Raw genomic sequence first — 23,774 nt, 5'->3', positions numbered from 1 at the left:
TTCCATCTTATATTATATTATCTACGTGTAACGAAACGCAATAGTAGAATATGGTAGAAATATTTTTCTCAATTAGCAACACTGTTTAATATGTCAGATTTATTGACGTACAGGACAAGTATCATTGAGCGAATGATTTGTTGTTTTCGTGTTTTCTAACCTCTAAACCAATAGTTGATATTGTGGTTGTAGATCCGCGATTGCAGTAACCGCACTTCACTGTATGTTTCTAGTCACTTCTGAGAGGTCCCAGCATTGTTTCAACGTATACTAGCAACCAGAAATTACGTTTCGTATTTTACTTCACTTAATTTCCTCGGAGTTAATCACTACGGTGTTGACAGTTCGGATGCCGGAAACGGAAAAAGATTTTTTTATAACAAACCTTTAAATGAATCAATTCTCTTCTTGATTCTGATTTTTATAGACTTTATTAGTCTTACAATGAGCTGAGAAACTCAGCAATTGCCAACTAACCTGTTTTAATTATCAATGATCATAGTTGTCGACTGCAACTGACTCCAAAAATATCACTTAATATCTCTCAGTAATATTTCAAGAACTTTTGTATTTAGTTTCATGAGATTTCTCAAGTTTCTGCTTTTTGAAGGAGGTTAATCGGTGAGAACCGAACCAGGCCTCTATAAATAAAGCTACGTTTATGTTTTAAACTCGTGTATATTGTTTTCTTGTCATTGTTCCCCAATTTCCGAATACTTAATTGTTTTCGTGGTCATTGTAGGACTATCGAAAAGACAGTTAGACTACTGGAAGGGTTAGAGTACTGAAAACGTCGGTAACCCGCAAAATTATAATTTGCGTAATTACTGCTGGCAGGATCTCTTGTGAGTCCGCGCGGGTATGTAGCACCGCCCTGCTTATTTCTGCCATAAAGCAGTAATGCGTTTCGGTTTGAAGGGTGGGGCAGCCGTTGTAACTATACTTGAGGTCTTAGAACTTATATCTCAAGGTGGGTGGCGCATTTACGTTGTAGATGTCTATGGGCTCCAGTAACCACTTAACACCAGGTGGGCTGTGAGCTCGTCCACCCATATAAGCAATAAAAAAAACCAACAAAATTGGAATAATAAATTCGAGGTTAAATTGTGAAAGAAGTTTTAATTACTTCTACGAGGAAACACTACCCTCAATAGTCGCGTTTACTGCATTGATTCGAAAGAATAAAACAGGTCGAATCAATCTTCAATTGAGGCGTCCGCTCACTTTCAATTTATTTAAATTAACCTTCATGTCCTTTGACGCAGAGAATTAATTAGAGTATCTTTCCGGAACTCCTCAACTCTCCAATGAATTACCCTCCACGGTATTACTACAGCGTCATGAGCTTGATTTCTTTCAACTCCATGTGAAAAGAGCCCTAAGCAAAAGATAGGCTGGATAGACCCTTTAATATCATTGAGCGATATTTACCACTCACAATCAGGTTCGTAAGCTTTTATATCTTTGATGACAAAAATAAATAGTGATTAAAACTCACAATGTCAGGTTTCTTTATGCAGTTGAAGCTTCGAATACTTCATAGCTTTAAATACGAATTTCATCGCAGGCTTTGTTAATACTCATATATTTACACACTTGGCTAATTTAACTTTAGAAGGGACAAATCGGTTGATGTCAGTTTAATAAAACAGAACGACTTTCACTTGTTACTTGCGAAAGTTTGCAAGCTGTGAGATCTTAAGACCGTCTAGCAGGGTGCAACTCAATGGCGCAACTCATTTTACTACTACTTGATGAATATTCCACTGCGACCCTAAACTAGGATTTTCTCATATTATTATTATCTATATATATAAAAATGAATTGCTGTTCGTTAGTCTCGCTAAAACTCGAGAACGGCTGGACCGATTTGGCTAATTTTGGTCTTGAATTATTCGTGGAAGTCCAGAGAAAGTTTAAAAGGTGAAAAAATATGAAAATGCTTGGAATTATATAAAAACAAACAATTTTGTTTTTCCTTAGATGTGTCCCCTTGATGTGTCTTTTATTTATCGATTGAGGCACTACGAAGTCAGTCAGCTAGTATGCATTAAAAAAACTCTGTAAAGCTTCGAATTTGCAAATTAAATATATGTAAGCGTCCGATGCTTTTATGGTAACAATTCAACCGTGCGGAATTTATGATATGAACCGCTTTTCTCAAGCCCGGCTAAAGTTATGTAATATCTAGATGTTCGTGTCATACAGATCATACCAAAATATGTTTTTTTATAAAACTACTAAAAACTAAACGTTTTGTTGTATGTTGGGCCCCTGTGCCTTCCTAAGCCGATATCCGCTGATAAATAATTGTATAATTCTCGTAAGAACATCAGAGATTTCTTTGAGAGTACCATCAACATATCACAGATAACATATAATTTCCACAAATGGTTACTTTCATACATTTAGTATTATACATAGTGGAGTGTGAGGGGGTTTCTTAATTAAGATATATTTTTCTAGTAGTAGACCGTAGACCGTAGTAATAGACCGTGAGCCCCTCATGTGTGAGATTTACCCCTACTTCTGCCGCAAAATAGTTTGCCGCTGGAACAGTGAAAAGTGGACTGTTGCTATACGATGCAATTGAAACTTCAATGTTGTTTCAATTTCTCAAGTTGGTTATCGACATTGATGTTGCAAAGTCTATTGATAGGCGACATCGCGTCTGCGATGGTTACCGTAAGACGTCCAATTTAAGTAAAAGCAATCATCAATCTGTAACTGGAGTCAAAAAGAAAAATAAAACTTATATAAATAAACAATAACAAAGATTGAAAATATCTGGATGTTAAAAAAAACGTTTCAGAAGCAAGAATCTTTTAATTAATATGATGACAAACAAAACGCATCAAATCAAATACTTGCAATTATAAGTGTCACTTTGAACTACAATTAAAAACAAAAGAATTGTATAAAACCAGACGCAAGAATTCATTAATGAATCTGTGTTATTACGGAGTCCACGGGGATCCGATCAATTTATACATAGAATCTAAAATGTCTATCAAAGGACAGATTGCTTTGGCGCTCATGGTCTACATGGCTGTGGGCTCGGTGGATGCGTCTCAGGAAGTCATGAAGAACTTATCTTTAAATTTCGGCAAAGCATTGGACGAATGCAAGAAAGAGGTCGGTAACATTATTAAAACAAGAATTTAATCATAAAACTTTTTATAACTTAGTCTTTAAGATTTCAAACACAGACTAATTCCTAGGTCATTTGATATTATCTAAGTAATTCCTGGTACCCATGAAGCTCACAATACCACAGCCACAGACAGTGGTTTGTAGAATAGAAACAAATATAAAACCAAAATACTGAGTATTTTGATTTTTATGTGTTAAATAAAAAAACAAAAAAACTTTCGCCTTCTCCTTTTGCCATTCTCCACCACTCATCCATTACGGAAGGTTTCTAGTTAACTCCTCGAGCTTGTGCTTGTCAAAGACACATCTGAACCCAGTTGGTTTTGGCCAACTTGATACCAATGCACTCTCTAACACGTCGCAGCGTCGGGTCCATCACGTCTGGCGTCTTCTCGTTTCGTACTTATCAGCTATCTTCCTTATCTTTGTAGCAATTGATATTAGTACCTGTACAGTACGTATTCTAGATATACAACCTTCGCAAGGTATGATTTTGTGGATGAGATTCAGTCTTATTCAGCCCACATTGATTAGAACTATTGTGTTTTGAATCTTATCTGACTAACCGACGTAGCACCCCAAATTTAGACCACTTTACTTCAGGCTATTTAATTAAAACAAAACCTTACCCCAGATGACGCTAACAGATGCGATCAATGAAGACTTCTACAATTTCTGGAAAGAGGGATATGAAATTAAAAACCGGGAGACTGGATGCGCTATAATGTGCCTTTCCACCAAGCTAAACATGCTCGACCCTGAAGGAAACCTCCATCACGGAAACGCTATGGAGTTTGCCAAGAAACATGGAGCCGGTAGGTGAAATTTGGCCTTAGGAACAGTCTCACTAAAGCTTGCATTGGATACAATTGTCGAAATTAGCCCTCTAGATCTAGCTATACAGGTATATTCTTTTTAATTGGCTTAACTTATAAGTTCACAGCGTACCCTATGATGGTAACTGGAACTTGTAGACAAAATAACGTTCGATTCCCAGCTGGGCACTACTAATTGACTCGAATTAATCTGTGTTCGAGGTTTGGTTGTACTGATCTTATATCGTAGGTGTGTTTTCGGTACCCATACCATAGGATTTATTTTGGATTGCAGAACGCTTGGCTAATTTTACTTCATGCCCAGAAGTTCTTGCTTGGTCAACTTATCTGCCCACTCCATAAAACCTTACCACACAATTTGTTTAGATGAGACGATGGCCCAACAGCTGATCGACATAGTGCATGGCTGCGAAAAGTCCACTCCAGCTAACGATGACAAGTGTATCTGGACCCTCGGTGTCGCGACCTGCTTCAAAGCTGAAATCCACAAATTGAACTGGGCTCCGAGCATGGACGTAGCAGTGGGAGAAATTTTAGCTGAAGTTTGAGGATCTACCTTCAAATACAATTAAAGGAATGTATTGATGTTATAATTTATTGTTTAAGTTTATTTTTCATTAAAGTTTTGTTGCAAGCAGGATCATGATTCTAATATGAAATTCTTTTATTTATAAACTCCCGGTCAGAGCAAAACTGAGGATTTTTGAGGTAGGCAGCGGCTTAGCTCTGCCCCTGGCATTTCTGAAGTCCATGGGCGACGGTAACCACTCACCATCAGGTGGGCCGTATGCTCGTCTGCCTACAAGGGCAATAAAAAAAAAAAGTTAATACCACATCATATATTTTAACCATTACATTCCACTTCTTGATTGTTTAATGGATAGAAATTAAAACTGATAAATTTATTCTATTCCGTTAATTATGAAATATATAATCGTGGGATAAAAAATGGGATTCCCCCTACTCTAAAGGTTTAAATATAATATATAAATTTATACATATTAAATCCACAAACACAAAGCAAACTTGTTCGTCACAATTTCCACAAGTAGGAATCGAACTTATGACTCTCGACTTCGGACTCAGAGGCGCTAACAACCGCGCTACCGTATTAGTCTTTTATTATTGAGGTCCTTTGGTCTAAGCTTCCATCATTCATATAAGAGTCGTGAGACCGATATGACACTGCAGAATTTGCATTCCCGACGACGTATGGAGGTGTAATTCCATATATCCCACATATGTGAAAGCTAATATCTCCGAAGCCCGATATTTCTATCTTGACCCATTTGAACAATCACGAAGCATCATATCATAATTAAGTGTTAATCAGTTAACTGGGGATCAAATTAACACAAACGTAACCGACATCATTAATTAACTTAAGAGCGCATAATTATAAAAGTGGTCAATTAAAAATACCTTTAAATATGAATTGAATAGCAGCCGAAGATATTTCAATTGATAAAATGAAGCTGCAAGTTGTACTAGTGGTCTTAATCGTAGGAATGGTTTGTGGATCCCGAGATGTGATGACTAATCTGTCTATACAGTTTGCAAAACCTTTGGAAGCTTGCAAAAAGGAGGTACGTGTCATCTGTGTTACGATTAAAATGCTAACTAAAAAAAAGATTGGGCTGAAATTTATATTGGATATATGGTTAAAATCCATGTGAATTTTTTATTTGTGTATGATGATTCTGGCTTGTGTCCAAACAAATTTTGCTCATACATTTTTTTAACTATGTGCGTTTTTCTGCATTCAGTTTGTGACCATACTGCAGGAATTGACAAATCGACCATTTTCTTCTAGAGCTCAGGCCCGTGTTTAACAAAGAGTAAAAAGACTTGCCAGATGAATAGGGTTAATTAATTTTTATTACATATTATTATTTTAACGTCTCAATATTGGAAACACGCTAAAATTTACTCACTTTTGTAGCTAAATTACAAAAACACTATTTTACAAATTTTAATCAACATGTATAAAATATATGTAGGTTGAAACGTGTGCGAACTCCCATGTAGAATTCAAGCTATTCAAACAATGTATTTGTAACACCACCTAAAATTTCAGATGGATCTCTCAGAAACAGTTTTGAAAGATTTTTATAACTTTTGGATAGAAGATTATGAATTTACCGATCGCAATACAGGCTGTGCAATCCTTTGCATGTCCAAAAAACTAGAACTTATGGATGGAGAGTATAATTTACATCACGGAAAAGCTCACGAGTTTGCCAGGAAGCATGGCGCTGGTTAGTTAAATTTTACATTATAGTTTGGAATAAGAAACAATCAAATATATTTCAGACTAGTTGACCCGGCAGACTTCGTAGTGCCTTAATCGATAAATAAAAGACCTAAACTTTTGTATAAAATAAACTTCAAACAAACAAAAGGAATCCGTCTGACGGGGACACATCAAAGGAAAAACAAAATTGTTATTTTTATTTAATTCCGCGCATTTTCATATTTATCTACCTTTTAAACCTTCTCTGAACTTCCACAAATAATTCAAGACCAAAATTAGCCACCTGCCAATGCAGCAGAGTTCGTTCGTAGTTCCCAGATCGATGGATCCTGGATGCGCTCTGACACAATGTATTTTTAGGATTAATTTCTGTCACATACCACTAAAACTGGAATGAGCTCCCCTCTTCACTGCTACCTGAGCGATATGACATTTCCGTTTTTAACCGAGGCTTGAAGAGCGTCCTTGACGGAAGTCCTTCAGTTTGATCCTGATAGTAATTCACCATGTAGTAGATCGTTTATTCCTCTGTCTTTTAAAGCACTCACCTGTTTCTTATCTGTTTCGCAAACCAGTACTTAACCTTCTACATATACTCCTGAATTTCATAAAAAAATATATCACCAGACTAGACAGAATAGAACCTGATCAGATTTCTTGGCTATTAAAACAAATAAACGTAAAAAAGTATTATTGCACCAGTGTGACTAAAGATAGGTTTGTGAGAACTTGCTTGTTCTTATTTAAATTCTTAACATTTTGACTACGTCTATGGCTCCTAAAAACCTGTAAAAATGTGATATTTTGAATTAACAGATGAAACAATGGCAAAACAGCTAGTGGACCTCATCCATGGGTGTTCGCAATCCGTCGCAAGCATGCCTGATGAATGCGAAAGGACACTGAAGGTGGCAAAATGCTTCATCGCTGAGATCCACAAGTTAAAATGGGCCCCCGACGTGGAGCTCTTAATGGCAGAGGTCTTAAATGAGGTGTCTTGGAAGTCCTAGCTCTGCATTCATTATGAAACTCTTAAATCGTATGTGGGCGCTTTTTCATAATCAGGCTTTTTTAATATTTAAAACATAAGTATCAAATCCCTAGCATACATACGTACATGTATGCTTATATTAAACACAAATTATCCGTAGTTTTTCCCGTATGTACTACATTTTGTAACACGTGGGCGGAGACCAGCCTAGCAGCGGTGGCCCATATTATTTTTCACGTTAAAACTATTTACATACCAAGTATCGTCATAATTGGTTCTGTGGCTTGGATGTAAAAACTTTACAGACAGACAAACTTTACAGAATTCCGAAATCTATTAAATAAACCAAACTTTTTTGCAACGTCCAATTTTAATGAAAAGAAGCCTATATTTTGCGCCAAATTATTATTCTGTTCTGTCTCCCTGTGAAATAAATATGAAAATAATATTCGTTAACTAGTTACAGAGATGATTGCAAACAAATAAAAATATAGTTAAAGAAAATAATGAAAAATTGACTGGCTTATGTACTGTTTATCTTCTCTAATTACCTCCTTTCTACTTGATTTCAAAGGATATAGGTACACATTCGATTCTACTGTTTTGTTATATGTATTGGTATATTGATTGTAATGAGGATGAAGAGATACTAATTCCAAAATTATGCACTCATTGATTTTTTGACGAACAATCAAGCAAGCTCAAGCAGTTTTTAGATTTTTTAGAAGGAAAATAGTCCAATGATACATAAATGGTGACTATCATTTTGTTTTTAACTGTAACGCCCCATTCACGTTCATTGAAATGTTAAATAATACGACCCAAGGCGCTCTTGAGGACACGATGCAATTGTAGTTTTAGCTTCAATTTAGGGACAATTTTTTATATTAACAATGTAGATTATTTTAATTATTTGTAATTTCCAACTTCACTTTGCTACAGAGTGTAATAAAATATATAACGCAAGTTTATGATTCTTTTTTTCTTCCGTCCCAGTTTATTTATTATTCTCTTTTAGTAGTATCAGGCTCTAGAATGAACACCTCTAAATAAAAGCTTAATTGTATGCAGCAGTCAGACTATGAAATATGACTACGTATAATGCAGAACATAAAAGTTATCTGCTGCTAATTTACATTTACATAATAATGTATTGTTTCATCGTCTATAATCCTAAACTAACTATAGATACTTCCATAGTATTGCGATCAACGTCATTTGGATGTTGGAATAGTGAAACACATAAAGATGCAGTAGAAAGTCATAACTTTTGCATTAGAAGATCAAAACTATCCAAGTGTGATCCAGTATGAATGAATAGGCAAAGTAGGTACAGCAGCTATCAACTGTCTGGTTAAAAGCAAATGGTCATGTCATATAACATGATAAATTTTATGTTCTTTATGCGCTTATCGCTCGAGAAGAAAAATGTTCCAGCAGCTGGGTGGCCAATTTAAAGATGCGCGGTTGAATTTACATTCTGAATGAAATGTTGCTAGTTTCTACACTTTAAATGTGCCACTTAGTTTTTTTCTACCTGGTTATTTTTGGCCAGGAAGTCTAGAGTGGAGTGGTGGCCAGTCGCCCACCCAGTGGAGAGTTGCGAATTATCGGAAAGGCTCATTGTGTAATCAGGCTTCATTTTTTTTTTATTGCTTAGATCGGTGGACGAGCTCACAGCCCACCTGGTGTTAAGTGGTTACTGGAGCCCACAGACATCCACAACGTAAATGCGCCACCCACCTTGAGATATAAATTCTAAGGTCTCAGTATAGTTACAACGGCTGCCCCACCCTTCAAGCCGAAACGCATTACTGCTTCACGGCAGAAATAGGCGGGGTGATGGTACCTACCCGTGCGGACTCGTAAGAGGTCCTACCACCAGTCAAAATACCAAGCCACCAGTCATTGTAATAGTTGTTCACGAATACCCCTATAACAGAAATACGGCAATATTGTGTCCGGCATCTGAAAAAGGAGCTAAACATCCGAAAAAGGCTCTCTTCCATCTGCCGGGAACGTATTATGAGCTTCTTCGGACACATCATGCGGTCTCCCAGACATGAGTTAGAGATGCTCATAATTGCGGGTCGCATAGAGGGCAAGCGCGCCGTGGGCAGAACACCAGATAGTCAGATCTAGTAAAAGAAGCATTTGGTGGTAATCTGTACCATGCGATCCATGCCACCCACGATCGAACACAATGGAGGAATGTCACATGCGGTCGTGATCCTCAGCAGTGAGGGAACGATATAGAAGAGATCTGAAAAAGTGGCGGTCTTAGACGAGCTAGCAGTTCATCTTATTGAATGTAGTGATCAAAATTGTGTTATTAAATTCCTTATCCTCTTTGTGAATAGATATGTCATAGCTACACAACGCTAGGCAAGTTCGTCCTAAATTCAAAACACAAAACACCTCACTTCGGATCCTCTCGATTTACTTTCGGTGCTTTTATTCAATTTTATTCCAAGCACTGGTCACCATTATTGTCGAACCTATCGAATGCTACGAAGGGTTCGTCGTGAAAATTAACCACAGACACAGCCCACTGAGTTTCTCGCCGGATCTCCCCAGTGGGTCGCGTTTCCGATCCGGTGATAGATTCAGCGAAGGCTGCCCTTATTAGGGTTAGTGTGAGCACAGTCGCCAGGCTGAGCCCTATGAGCTGGCCTACATGTCCGGTGAAGCTAGGTTAACACCTCGAGGTTACTAGCACAGGTAGACAAAAAAAGTATTATAAACATATAGTTTGTTCAACCAACGATGATTAAACAAATTATATTACGACTACATTATCGCACACGCCTCTATGACGGTAATTAAAAAGCAATAACTCCAAATCAATTGGGAAAATTAGAACAGAACCTTAATTAAAACTCCAGCGTTTTTAATTAAGAGTTGAAGAATGCGTAAACCTAAAAAGAATTGCGATCGATATGAAGCAACGTCTGAGAGTACTGTTACTGAGGTTTTGTATTTTACAAACTGTGCTCAGTGAATCCGGTGTGGACGTGGTAAAGAATCTTAGTTTGTCTTTTGGGAGATTCTTCTTAGAGTGCGACGAAGAGGTAGTTACTTTTAATTATTATTTTTAGCGCTTAATTGGTGAACGAACTCATGACGTACCTGGTGTTGAGTCCTTAACCACCCCTCATACCGCAGCGTATGAGTCGTTCGCGGTAGAAACAGACAGGATAGTGGTACTTACCCGTTTGGACTGACGCGTCCTATCACCTATGAACACAGGTTGGCGAGCGCAGTGGGCTAGTGCAAGACTCTGGGAACGCTACTTCCTCTTACTGTTGAATCCATTTATTGCCTTTGATGACACCTACAATAAAATATGGCCTAGTTCTATTCTAGGATAACGCACAGCCTAAATTATCAACGATAAATTTGATCAACGGTATATGGCATAAATAATTGGACTAAGCCAATTTCACGATGCTTTGTAATCTGGTATGCGAACAAGAGGAATATCTCTATTTGGTAAATGTTTTCAATAACAAAATTTATGAAACAGTCTCTCAAGTACTGTTCTTTGAAGTCATAAGTTTTCAGTCTATTGCTTCTCTCAATTTTTTTTATTGCCCTTGTTTTTGTTGCCGAGCATACGGCCCACCTGATGGTGAGTGGTTACCGTCGCCCATGGACTTCAGCAATGCCAGGGGCCGAGCCAAGCCGCTGCCTACCGCAAGAAATTTTCAAACATAAAAACAAAAAAAATCACTATATGAAAAGTACTATTAGCAAATCCAATGAATCGAAACCTAAAGTGTTACAGAAATTTTAATTACATATGCATGAGACATGATTGCAAAATAATTTGCTAAAGTAGACTAATAAATTAAATTATTCACTAAATGAATTAGAAATGGTGTAAATCACTTGAGAATTTTTAGAGACACTTCCAACCAGAAGTTCGACTAAAAGTTATGACGTTTTGGTATTCTGAAAGCTCGACATGGGATAGAGATGTTGGTTGTGCTTTCTTGTGTATCTTTAAGAAAATGGAAATTGATAATCCACAGGACCCTTCATATAGAACTCATTTGGAACTTTTAAGTTTTGCAAACAGTGAAGGTAGATATTAAAAATTAATCTCTCAATAATTCTATTAAGATTCCGAAAGACAATAATGTTAATAGCACAAGTAGATACAAGAAATGTATAAGTCTCTGAAGTAAGAATTTACATTTATATTACTACATCGTCTATAATCATAAACTAAATATTTTCTTCTTCTTCTTCTTCTTTGTCGTTTCCTCATTACTGAGGGTCGTGACCACCCTGGTCCAGTTTTTGCACCAGCCTCCTCCAATGTTGCCTGCAATCGGCCTGCTTAATGGCGGCCGAGATGCTGGTGTTTGTGGCCTCCTTGATAATGTCCGTTCACCTGGTTGGCAATCTTCCTCGACTTCTCTTTCCTTCCACGTGACCTACAACTATTAATTTTTCCAAGGTCTCAGGGTTTTGCCGGGCCACGTGTCCGAAGTACTTGAGGAGACGCTGCATACAGATTGTAGATAGACGTTAGGTCTTGACGTTTAGCTCCTCGAGAATTGACACATTTGTTCGGCGCTCCGTCCATGATACGCCTAACATTTTGCGCCAACACCACATTTCAAATGCGTCAATTCTCGATTATTTTAGGATTTTAGGACGCTTAAATAAAAGCGGCTCTATATAAAATAATAAAGTGTTTACTTTTATGTAAAAATGTACCTACAATCTGTTTTCTTATGGCGGCGATCATGGCCTTCTGGATTTTTTAGCCGCGCATGCGCGTGACTGAACCAAAGGTTTCGCCACACCATAAATACTTCCATATTGTTGCGATTAACGCCATTTTGATGTTTGAATATTAAGTGAAACTCATGAAGATGCAGTGGAAAGTTTTAATTGGTTCATTAGAAGAACAAAACCATCCAAAGTGTGATCAAGTAGTAATAAGCATGTACAAACAGATATCAACTGTCTGATTAAAAGCAAATGGTCATATCATATAACATGATAAATTTAAACTTCACTAACTAATAACCCAATACAACAGTAACCATTATTTTTATAACTGAAATAAAGAACGTACAATAAAATTTTCTTGTTGATTTCTAGTGACAAAGACACAATAAATTATTAGGTCATTCCGTCATTGGACTTTTTTTGCAGATAACAAAATTGCTAATCAAATGGTGGAAATATTCTATGCGTGTGGTGAGAATGCCGAAACAGATCCATGTCTGTGGGCATTGGAGCAAGTCAAATGTTACAAAAATAGGATCAACCAGTTAGGTTTGACTCCGACGTTCTAATATTGATAAATACGTAATAAACAATATTTTATGGAGACAGTTGTATTATTCGTCCTCATTATTTTAATTGACGAAGATTTGCAGACGAAACAACGCTTCATAAGATGTCAGTCGCCAACGAAACCTGTTTTTGTTGAGTGCCTTGAGTGGATGCATCTTTCGGGCGAATGGAATGTGATTGACTTCCAGAGATTGAAAGTGAAGTTTAGCAAAACACTGATCAGAACATTGTCAAGGAATTGTAGTTAATATAAACGTTAGACGAACAACCCGATTATGGTGGATGATTTAGTAGTTTCTAAGAATATTCCTTCGATATTCCAATAGCGATTTATTGTAAAACATTCTTGCTATAATCGATACGACTTCGAGTCGAGCCGCAGCCGTCGTGGTTTGAAAGCTAAGACGGCCGGTGTCCTCTTATCAAGCCATGCGACCGTTTCGGTGTTCGAATCCCGCAGGCAAGTACCAATTTACCTAATGAAATACGTCCTTAACACATGTTCACGAATAACTTTCACATTGAAGGAATAACAGCGTGTGACAGTAATAATAACCCCCGAAAATTATGAGATTACCAAACAGTTGAGACATAGACCTCATGCCTCGAGGTGGGTGGTGGCATTCACGTTGTGATGTCTGTCTTTTGGTAACCATTTTACAACTGATGGGTCAAGAGCTTGTTCCCCCTGCTAAGTCAAGTTAAGAAAGGCTTTATTTTTTAAACCGCGACAGCTACGATATATACTGAACATATTTTCATCATTTTATATAATAATATAACCAGTCTCAATTATAAGGCCCTTAAAAACAATGGATACAGATCGGACAGATGTGACACCATACAAAGTGGCAATAATTACAACATCGAAGCTATCATTAAGAGCATCCTTCCTGAACTACTACATCATTTTGCAATTCACTAAATTGCTAATTAACCAGTTAATAAAGAAGCGAGTGTGGCTAGTGATAATCAGATTATTGTTGGCGACGTACAAAAGACATTCCTCACAGCTACAAACTGATACTGTCTATGACCAGAGAAGAGTAAAATGGCGAGATACAATATAGTGGTTGCTGTACTGGTTCTTGGGGCAGTTGGTGCCAGAGGCTCTTCAGAAGCAATGAGACACATCGCAACAGGTTTCATTCGAGTCCTTGACGAGTGTAAACAAGAAGTGAGTATTGAATTATATTTTGTTCGGTTATTTCGACATGATTGAACAATATTGTGCACCAAAGCCAAACAAGCAACATTTACCAATATTTATTACTGGGCTGCTCATAACCGTTATTCTGCCTGTTTCTTACTTTGAAGATGAAGAAATTTCGGCTTTAGGTATTGGCGTTGTGTTGTTCTATTAAAATTGAATTAACCAATTATTACTTCAATAACACCATCAGCTCGGTCTCACGGACCACATCCTGACAGACATGTATCACTTCTGGAAGCTGGACTACTCTATGATGACTAGAGAGACAGGGTGCGCTATAATATGCATGAGCAAGAAGTTGGATCTGATCGACGGAGACGGGAAACTACATCACGGGAACGCACAGGCCTACGCTCTGAAGCATGGCGCTGGTATGGAGCTTGCAAAACATTTAATTAAGTAATTTGTCTCGACAGAGCCAAACGGTCCAGTATCAATTGTTTCAACTTTACATAGTTATGTACCCAAAATAATTGTAGTGAATTTTTAATTAGATATTTACAAAATGACATAAAGGGAGGAAAAGAGTGGACATGCGGCGATTTCAATATCGAGAAATAGTCTTCTTCGGGAATAGTCTGTTGCGGTAGGTACCGGTCGTGCCTCTGGTATTGCTGACGTACATGAGCGACAGTAACCACTCACCATTATGTGGATCGTATGCTCGTCTGCCTACAAGGGCAATAAAAAAAAAGTAGCGATCTAAGCTAACAAGGCGCAATCACAAAATTGTCCGAAAATCATTCTTTTCCAGCCACTGAGGTAGCTGCAAAACTGGTGGAAGTGATCCACGGGTGTGAGAAGCTGCATGAATCGATAGACGACCAGTGCTCCCGTGTACTGGAGGTGGCCAAGTGTTTCAGGACAGGCGTGCACGAGCTCCACTGGGCACCGAAACTGGACGTCATTGTAGGAGAAGTTATGACGGAAATATAAAATAAATAAGCCTTTAAGATGTGTTTTGAAACAATCATTTTTTTTCTTCAACTTTTCTCCTGGAGTTATAAAACTGCTAAAGGGTTGCGTATATGAAGTCTCTATAAGCTCTATTAAACCGTAGAGCACTTGGTAAGTTGTGAGCTTACCCAATACCATATACCATTTTTAGAAGTGAGTCTTTTGAAATACAAACTTAAATTGGATTTTAAAAGACAATAATTGTTTTTTATTTGGCTTGAAGTTAAAACGGTAGTCTCATTGCATTTAGGTCTCTTGTTCGACTTACCGTTAAAATAGGAGACAGGTTACAAACAAGACATTGAAATTAAAATAATGCCTAGTCTGTTTTTTTTTGTGTTTCTGAAAGCCATTCTGTACAATTTTGTATTATTGTACAAATCGTCAGTTTTATATCTGACTAAGTAAACAAACCATACATAGTTTCCATGTTAATCTGATATTTTTGGCCCAATATTCTATTAAATATTTGTTTAATTAGGCACCCAAGAAACCACCATAACATTTTACTGCACGGAGTGTTTTTTTTAAGAAGGTCTAATACATAGAATAACATTATACATCAATTGTATTGAAAACTACTTGAAGATCAATTCATCATCTTTATCTAAATATAAAAAAAATCTGATAACAGCACCTGCAATGATTAAGAATAACCCTCCTGCGATGGGGTAAACAATGTTTTGTAGTGATCACAGCGCTCAGGTGTTGAACTCTCAGGGGATGCGTTGCATAGGGAAATACGAAAACAAAAAGGGAGCTTTTCTTCTCTAATATTTCCCTCTGGTATACAATGTAAGGTGTTGCTACTGAATTAGATCTAAAAATAAATTATTTTGTTAAAACATAGTTGCCTTGTGTAATAACTCAACTTAGTGCCGACGTCCAGCCCCACTCGAATGAAACTTGTCGATAATTGAATTCTTTTTAACGCAGTTCCACCCATAACTCAACTTGTCAGAACATTGGCAGCTTTTACTTGATATTTGCTATGGTACCTGGACCATGGTATGCTTGTATCCCTTCTCTTATAGTTTGCTCATTGCGGAACATAGCGAGGCGCCCGCCTGAGATATTTTCTTGTGTCTTGTAGCCATTTATGGCGGTCAGTGGCACAGTGAACTGCGTTACTCAATCTCGTGTCCAAGTGCTCAGATAACTGATCACCCAAATTTTCGGGCTCTTCTAGATCAATTTTCATCTACTTTACCCGTCAACAGCTTTTTAAAGGGTTTTCTTGCGATGTGACCAAACTCTATGGCGGATAGCCTCTGATCATCTTTTGCTCAGTTCACTCGCTCAAAGCTCATTGAGGGTGAAAGCGTTTGTATAGAAAACCGCGTCGTCTATGCATCGTCTGTCAGCGCTTTTTAGGGTACAAGACTATTATAATGACTACTTTGTCAAAATTTGGAAAAGGCTATCGATATTCTACGAAAAACGGTGTGTGGTGTCGTGGGACACCAGATAGACCGACCGACCTTTATTATAAAAATATAAATTTTAAGTTCTATTCGAGGTATAAAGAAAATAAAACTGGAGGTTTCGCAACAAACCACGGTCATTCGGTAACGTGCGAACTTATTGTGGTACACTTCATTCACGGTTGTTTGCATAAGAGTTGCCCCTTAGGCAAAAAAGCCCCCTTTGTCGCATCGCCACTCTTCGGAAACACTCACCTTTGTGCCAAGCCGAACATTGGCATTCTGGGCGTAGACATTTCGAGTGTTGTCCAGTTTGGCGGTCATTTGGAGAGCAAGGCTAAAATGGCCTCCAAAAAACTCGGAGTACTCAACAAGGCCAAACAGTACTTCAAGCCGGCTCACCGCCTTAAGCTGTATAAGGCGCAGGTGCGGCCTCACATGGAGTATTGTTGCCACCTTTGGGCCGATGCTCCGGGTTATCAGCTATCTCCATTTGATCGAATCCAACGTAGGGCATCTCGGATTGTCGACGATCCTGAACTTGCCGATCGGCTAGATCCTTTGGCACTGCGTAGGGATCTATCTTCCCTATGCATACTTTACAGAATTTACAATGGGGAGTGTTCCGAGGAGCTGTTCAATTTAATAGAAGCCGCTGATTTTCGCAACCGATCGTCTCACCGGAACTATCATCCGCACCATCTGGATGGTTGGCGTTCCACTACAATGCGTTTTAAAAACAGTTTTCTGCCACGCACAGTAAATCTCTGGAATTCGTTGCCATCAGCGGTCTTCCCCAACAACTGCGACATTGGGTTATTCAAGAAAAGAGCATATTCTTACCGGAAGGGTAGGCAACGCACTGGCGTAAACGCTGGTTACCGTGGGCAGCGGTGAATCACTTACCATCAGGTGACCCGTCTTGCTCGTTTGACTCTCGCTGTTATAAAAAAAAAAAAAAAGTTATTGTATTGCGCAAACGAACGCTCTGAGATCATGGTCAATGAATGATAAAAAATACGTTATTTTTTGTACGTTATTACAAAGTGAAGTCGTACACTGTGTGCATTACTAATAAAAATCTTACGTTACGGACGTTTTTTTTCCTGTTAGGGTACCCCTCCGCATCGTCCCATAAGGAACTTCGACCCAAAAACTTGTGTCAGCAAAAAAAAACAGCGCTGTGCTTATAGTATTACTCATACCCATGAACGACAGCAACCAACCAGCAACAGACGCACCGTATGCTCACAGGCTCACCTGCTGTTAAGTGGTTACTGGAGACCATAGACACCTACGACGAAATTGCCGCCACCTTTTTTTTTTTTCAGGCCGAGGGCCGAACCTCCTACGAGGTCCTCGCGCCTAGGAGGCGCGCGGGGTATGTGAGACTCAACGATCTGCAGGTGTTGAGAGCAGATCGCGGGTCCAAGGATTTTAGGGCCCACCCACTAAACGACTCCCCTGCACTCTTACACCCGACGTCCGATCTCTGTCCGGGGTCAGAACCTGGACAGAGTAGTCAACACTACAACCAGACACGCGGCGCCACCCCGAGGACGCCCGACCGACGGGTCGTCGAGGCGATAGTCGACGACCAACGACGTCGGTCTCCGCGGTACGGCGGCCCTACCAAGCCGTTCCGCCGCCTCCTTCTGCGAGATGGTGGACTCGCAGAAGTCGAGCATCGCCTGCCAGGACTCGTCGCTGCCGAGCATCGTAGCCACGACGGTCGGAAGCGACAAGTCCGGTCCTATTTTTGCAACGAGGATGCGGCGCTGCTCCGCGAAAGCGGGGCAGTACGCGAGCATGTGCTCCGCCGTGTCCTCGTTGCAGCCACTGCAGTGGTGGCACTTCGGCGTCGGCTCCCTCCGGGCGACGAGGTGCAGGTAGCGACCGAAACAGCCGTGTCCCGTGAGCACCTGCGTCGCTCGGAAGGTGAGACGTCCTCGGTCGCGATTCACCCAGTCCGAGAGGACCAGGCGGATCACCTTGACGGTGCGTCGCCCGTAGGCGGGGTCCGCCAGGCGGCGAGACCACGCCTCGAGCACGGCACGCCGAGATTGAAGCTTCCGCGCTCGAACTTCCGCCGCGCCGGGACGCGGCTCCCCCCTGGAGCGGAGATCGCATCGCCACGCGTAATCCGCAGCGAGCGCCTCCGCTTCCAGGTCCCAGGGAGGCGTCCCAGCTAGCACGCACGCCGCCTCGAACGAGACGCAACGTTGTCGCAGGTCAGGGCGTGGCACCACACGGGAGCCCCGTACAGTGCCATCGACCGCACCACCCCCGTGTAGAGGCGGCGCACCACCACGTCAGGCCCCCCGACGCTCGGCAACAGCCGACTCAGCGAGCCGGCGGCCGCCATCAGTCGGGGACCTAATCTTTCAAACTGAGCGCGGAAGCTCCAACGACCGTCCAGTACGAGACCGAGATACCGCAACCCAGTTGCCTCGATCTCGACGCGAACGCCTCCGATCACGAGGTGGGCCCCCTGAGGCGACGCTCTCCGGGCTCCGTGAAACAACAGGGCCTGGGATTTATCGAGCGCCACCTCCAGACCCAACCGTCAGATGCTGCCGATGACAAATTGCCGCCACCTACCTCGAGACATGAGTTCTTAGGTCTCAGTTTTTACAGTACGCGACTGCCCCACCCTTCAAACCGAAATGCATTAATGCTTCACAGCAGAAATAGGCAACATATGTGAAATATACACACTAATAGGTGAACATTTGTTAAGTACGTATTTTATTAGAAAAATTGGTACCTGCCTGCGGGATTCAAACACCGGTGCGTCGCTAGATACGAATGCATCGGGCATCTTATCCTTTAGGCCACGACGACTTTTGATTATGTAGCACCTAGAGTGCTATAATAATTAGAATTATTTACCGTAAACTTCATTGTTACGTAAACAACATTTAAAGTTGATTTGTGTTTAACTGCTCAGATACAATTCAAAATAAGTATGTATGATTTTTTCTATAGATCTGAGCTTTGTCAATTGTTTCCTAACGCCCTGTATAAAAGTCGTATTATTGGCAGCAGGTGTCCCTTACGTGCCTGTTCTTCCCTAAACTTATTTATTTTATTCTCTGTAATAAATGTTTATTGTGCTATTATTGTTATTGAATATTCGAGATAACCAGACGGGGGTTTTTGTGCAAAGGAAAAACTTTTGGTTCCAGCTGGTTCCATGGTGGTAGGGCGTATTGTAAGTCCGCACGGGTGAATGCCAACATCCTGGTGGAACAACCGATTAACATACAATAGAAACTATCACCTCATCTCTCATGATGGTGTTGCGTCTATTTCTTAGAGGTATCTTGAGGTGGCCAGGAAAATGAATAAATGCGTTTACTACCTTAAATACTAATTAAATTGTTTTGAATTATTTTAAAAATATAGGTAAATTGACATGCGCGTCCATCTTTTTTCTAAAAATTATACATATTATCTATATTCCTCATAACCTGTCAATAGGCTTCAATAACCAATTTAGATCAGGTAGACTGTGGTGGTGGTGTCTGGTGTAGGCTTAATTGACGAAAGGCAGGTCTTCCGCCGAGCGGGTAATATTGCTCGGTAGACCGACGGTCCTAATGTTGTTGTGCAAACTTATCCGGAAAATGTCGTAAGCGAGATTCAGGTATCTGTCAAATATCTTGTGTTCTATCTATGACGGCTACCCGTCACATCTGGTTATCTAATGCATTATTAATACGTTATTAATTTGTCTCGGAAGTTGAATTCTGTATACGTTTAGTATGATTTAATTTTTATGAGCTCTGCTATGACGACGGGCGGTGTCATGATAAGAGATGCCTAAATTATCTCGGTTCCACGTTAAAAATTCAATAATACACGCACTTTCTTTCAAAAACTTAAACAGTAATTTCTCAGTTTGTCATCTCTTGTCTTGTAATGTTACTGAATGCGAGATACAATAATACACGTCTGGGTAAATACTAATAATACGTGCATCTCAGCTGTGCATGTATTCCGTAATGAAGAGTAATCCATAGTACTTAGATTAACGTATGCACGCACGGGACCGCACCGTCTCCATTGTAATACGAACATTTTCCATGGACGATTTTTTATTTTATTTTTGTACCTATCTCTTTTTTATATATATATATATATACTAATATTATAAAGAGGAAAGATATGATTGTTTGTTTGTATTGAATAGACTCCGAAACTACTGAACCGATTTCAAAAATTCTTTCACTGTTTGCAAGCTCCACTATTCCCGAGTGACAAAGGGTATTTTTTGAAAAAAATTAAGTATCCTTACTAAAACTCCAATAATGTAACCCAAGTTGTAAAAAAATTACCAAAAATATTTTTTTACATCGCGTGCCCTGCGAAAACTATTGACGATAGAATAAAATAATGTACTACGACTTTGTAGAACACATTATTATTTACAAAAAGTGTCGCGACAGCATATGTCTAACTATTATAGTTATGCCGCAATAAGTGTCCTTTTATTTAAAAAAAATAAAACAACGTCGAATATCGTTGAAATTTTTGTTGAAGACCCGAGCGGGCCGCTAGTTTCATATAAAATTGTTAATTTGCTATCAAAATAAAAATGACACAGTCTTCTTCATTAAAATAAATTCACTCATGTTGTTCCACTGAGTCAAAATAGTGGTCTGTCCGGCCATGTTCTAGTTTAATTTGGTTTGTTAATGGTGAGGGTTAAATAAAAAAATAGCTGAAGACACTGCTACTACCCACGAAGTTTGGAAACTAATGATAGTCCGAAATGATAGATTTTAGTACTTCTTTTATCCAATTTTTTTCCGTGTCGTCTACAGTAGTGAAAACAGTAAAACCAGGGCTTAATGTAATACCATTTAAATTAATGAATGCGTTATGTCGTGTCGCCGGAACGGGTAATTAGACGTGTTTAATTGTTCGCGCTCAACTTTTGTTATATCTGAATAAAATAGAAGAAAGATAATGGATTAAATAAAAAGAATGGATTTCGAGGACGTGATAAAAAAAAATGTTTTCGTAGATTATTTGTTGATAGTAAATTATTTGGAAACCCTTTGAACCCGCACGGGTCGGTAAGCACGCTTTGCTCATTTCAGCTTCAAGGTCTTCTAGAACAGATGGCGACTTTGCGGCCAAATCACGCAAAATAGTAATGATTCCCCGGACATAGCTTACCGTACTCCCAACCTCAAGTAAATACACAAACAATGCTGGCTCGGCTTTTACCGCACGATGTTATTTGGGTTTTAAGATCTTTTTTTTTTATTGCTTAGATGGGTGGACAAGCTCACTGCCCACCTGGTTTTAAATGGTTACTGGAGCCCATAGACATCTACAACGTAAATGCACCACTCACCTTGAGATATAAGTTGTAAGGTCTCAAGTATAGTTAAAACGGCCGCCCCACCCTTCAAACCGAAACACATTACTGCTTCACGGCAGAAATAGGCGGGGTGGTGGTACCTACCCGCGCGGACCCACAAGTGGTCCTACCACCAGTAAAAATATTTCCCTGAATATTAGTATATATTCAGAGAATTTACTACTACCAGCCTGCTGGATTTGATCACCGACACAGCCGCGTCGCATGATGCGGTTACACCGGCCATCTTATCCTTTAATGTTTAGCGACGACACCTCGAGGCAAAATATATTACAATCTCATTTATTCGTTTCAGGTACGTGTCATGGTGACCCCGAGAGTTCTTCCTGGTAACAGGTAGATAATAGTTTCATCGCGTACTTAGCACGTAGACTACGCGATAACGTATCTAATACGTTGACAAGAAACTGACGACGAAATTAAAGCCGGGCCAATGAGGCATTCAAAGTAACCGTCTTTGCTGCTGTCCTTTGACATCAATAGCAGTAGATTCAGAATGTTGACCTCATATTTTTACTGGTGGTAGGACCTCTTGTGAGTCCGCGCGGGTAGGTACCACCACCCTGCCTATTTCTGCCGTGAAGCAGTAATGCGTTTCGGTTTGAAGGGTGGGGCAGCCGTTGTAACTATACTTGAGATCTTCAAACTTATATCTCAAGGTGGGTGGCGCATTTACGTCGTAGATGTCTATGGGCTCCAGTAACCACTCAACACCAGGTGGGCTGTGAGCTCGTCCACCCATCTAGATATAAATAAAATAAAAATAAAAAACATTGTGTATTATCTTCAGAGAAAGTGAAGGGATTTGATTAAATTCATATGTTATAATGTAAAATAATGTAAAATAATTCATATGTTATGTGATAAGTTCGGTGAAGCTCACCGAACTTATCTTAACTATTAAAATGTACGGTACTAGTAAACGGACCTGCACTTAGTAATCGTAAATCCCTTGCAGCCCCACGGAGGATATATCCGTGGACGTTAAGGAAGGACATTGATCACACAGAGTTAGCAATATTCTGAACATGACAATTTTTCTTACTTTTGACGTTTCATCTTTCACATATAAATATTATTTTCTGTGCCAGTGAAGAGGATCACATTCGCTTTGGCGCTTGCTGGAACACAGAGTACTGGGCTAGTAGAAACTCCAGTAGCTTCAGAGATAACATCCTCCCGATCCTTAGACCGGAATATGCGAATGTAGAAATAAGAAGGAGGTCTACTGTGGGATTGTTTTGCAACGAAGTTCTAATGGGACGATGCAGTACCCTTCCTAACCTAACATAACCGGGAAAAAACGTCCGTAACGTAAGATATTTTTTTTCCCTAATAGGCACACGAGCGTATGGCCCACCTGATGGTGAGTGATTACCGTCGCCCGTGGACTTCAGCAATGCCAGGGCAGAGCCAAGCCACTGCCTACCTACCTACCCACCTACCTACTAGATCGAGACACGGTGTCGTATAACAGTCTTCTAAAAAATGGCTGGATAGAATATGATAATGAAAGATGTCTTTCAAATGCTTCTCTTATGCAACTACTTCGTTGTTGGTGGCGGACTAACACCTAGTTACATGGAGGTCACAGCTCTCATCAATAAAGTGAGGAGAAACATGCAGCGAAAGAGTTTTAAATATTACCTTATTCATATACAGTTTATTGTTTCTTCTGAATTAAAGATTCACAAATATTGTGATTTTTTTTGCTTAGATAAGTGAACGAGTGGTTATCGGAGCTCATAGACATCAACAACGCCACACAACCTGAGCAGTGGGTTCTAAGTCTCAGTTCTATAGTACAGCGGCTGCCCCACCCTTCCAACTGGAATTGGTGCGTATGTACGCGCGTACAAAGTATCCGATATAAACTAGGAAAAAATAATTAGGTTGTAAAGTCGGTTTACAGACGATAGTTTTACGTTATAAAGTCATAAAGACATATTGATGAATATTTGCATAAAATTACTTTGAATAATTATTCGCTGAGTTATAAAATATAAAGAAGGTGTTAATTGAAAATTACAATATTTTTCGATAAATTAACGCTCGGGCCGATCGTGCCTCTCTATCGCTTGTTCCGCGCTCTCGCTTGCAGGCTCACACTCAGGCGGAACGTGACACTTTTTCGTGCGTGCAGCCGGTGTTCATCGATTTATAAGACGATATCAAGTCAAAAATAATAATTCCCTGTCACTTCTACTGTTTCTTACGTCTACACAATATCATTCT

General features: G+C 39.6%; 4 protein-coding genes across 8 annotated transcripts in view; all 4 read left to right on the top strand.

The window, feature by feature from the left end:
- esn (espinas) overlaps positions 1 to 23,774 on the top strand; it is a 366,713-nt gene that overhangs the window by 128,998 nt on the left and 213,941 nt on the right. The gene's annotated exons all lie outside the window — the stretch shown is intronic.
- On the top strand, positions 2,934 to 4,641 carry Pbp (pheromone binding protein). Its single transcript, XM_089735195.1, has 3 exons — positions 2,934 to 3,135; positions 3,788 to 3,968; positions 4,356 to 4,641. Exons 1-3 carry the CDS (start codon positions 2,944 to 2,946, stop codon positions 4,535 to 4,537), a joined length of 555 nt encoding a protein of 184 aa, XP_089591321.1. The 5' UTR covers positions 2,934 to 2,943; the 3' UTR covers positions 4,538 to 4,641.
- Positions 5,421 to 8,205, top strand: LOC149500770 (pheromone-binding protein). Its single transcript, XM_089735196.1, has 3 exons — positions 5,421 to 5,575; positions 6,067 to 6,247; positions 7,060 to 8,205. The coding sequence occupies exons 1-3, from the start codon at positions 5,459 to 5,461 to the stop codon at positions 7,251 to 7,253; spliced, it is 492 nt and encodes a 163-aa protein (XP_089591322.1). The 5' UTR covers positions 5,421 to 5,458; the 3' UTR covers positions 7,254 to 8,205.
- Pbp3 (pheromone binding protein 3) lies at positions 13,514 to 14,733 on the top strand. Its single transcript, XM_089735080.1, has 3 exons — positions 13,514 to 13,727; positions 13,954 to 14,134; positions 14,518 to 14,733. Exons 1-3 carry the CDS (start codon positions 13,602 to 13,604, stop codon positions 14,697 to 14,699), a joined length of 489 nt encoding a protein of 162 aa, XP_089591206.1. The 5' UTR covers positions 13,514 to 13,601; the 3' UTR covers positions 14,700 to 14,733.

This window comes from Bombyx mandarina, chromosome 19 (genome assembly GCF_030267445.1).
Source record: "Bombyx mandarina strain Sakado chromosome 19, ASM3026744v2".
NCBI lineage: Eukaryota > Metazoa > Arthropoda > Insecta > Lepidoptera > Bombycidae > Bombyx > Bombyx mandarina.
Note: the sequence above shows the minus strand (reverse complement) of the source record. Positions and strands in the feature narration are given on the sequence as shown.

Coding starts and splice junctions, on each gene's coding strand:
- Pbp (XM_089735195.1), top strand. CDS start 2,944: ATGAATCTGTGTTATTACGGAGTCCACGGGGATCCGATCAATTTATAC. Junction 3,136..3,787: donor TGGACGAATGCAAGAAAGAG/GTCGGTAACATT, acceptor ACCTTACCCCAG/ATGACGCTAACAGATGCGAT. Junction 3,969..4,355: donor TGCCAAGAAACATGGAGCCG/GTAGGTGAAATT, acceptor CAATTTGTTTAG/ATGAGACGATGGCCCAACAG.
- LOC149500770 (XM_089735196.1), top strand. CDS start 5,459: ATGAAGCTGCAAGTTGTACTAGTGGTCTTAATCGTAGGAATGGTTTGT. Junction 5,576..6,066: donor TGGAAGCTTGCAAAAAGGAG/GTACGTGTCATC, acceptor CTAAAATTTCAG/ATGGATCTCTCAGAAACAGT. Junction 6,248..7,059: donor TGCCAGGAAGCATGGCGCTG/GTTAGTTAAATT, acceptor TTGAATTAACAG/ATGAAACAATGGCAAAACAG.
- Pbp3 (XM_089735080.1), top strand. CDS start 13,602: ATGGCGAGATACAATATAGTGGTTGCTGTACTGGTTCTTGGGGCAGTT. Junction 13,728..13,953: donor TTGACGAGTGTAAACAAGAA/GTGAGTATTGAA, acceptor TAACACCATCAG/CTCGGTCTCACGGACCACAT. Junction 14,135..14,517: donor CGCTCTGAAGCATGGCGCTG/GTATGGAGCTTG, acceptor ATTCTTTTCCAG/CCACTGAGGTAGCTGCAAAA.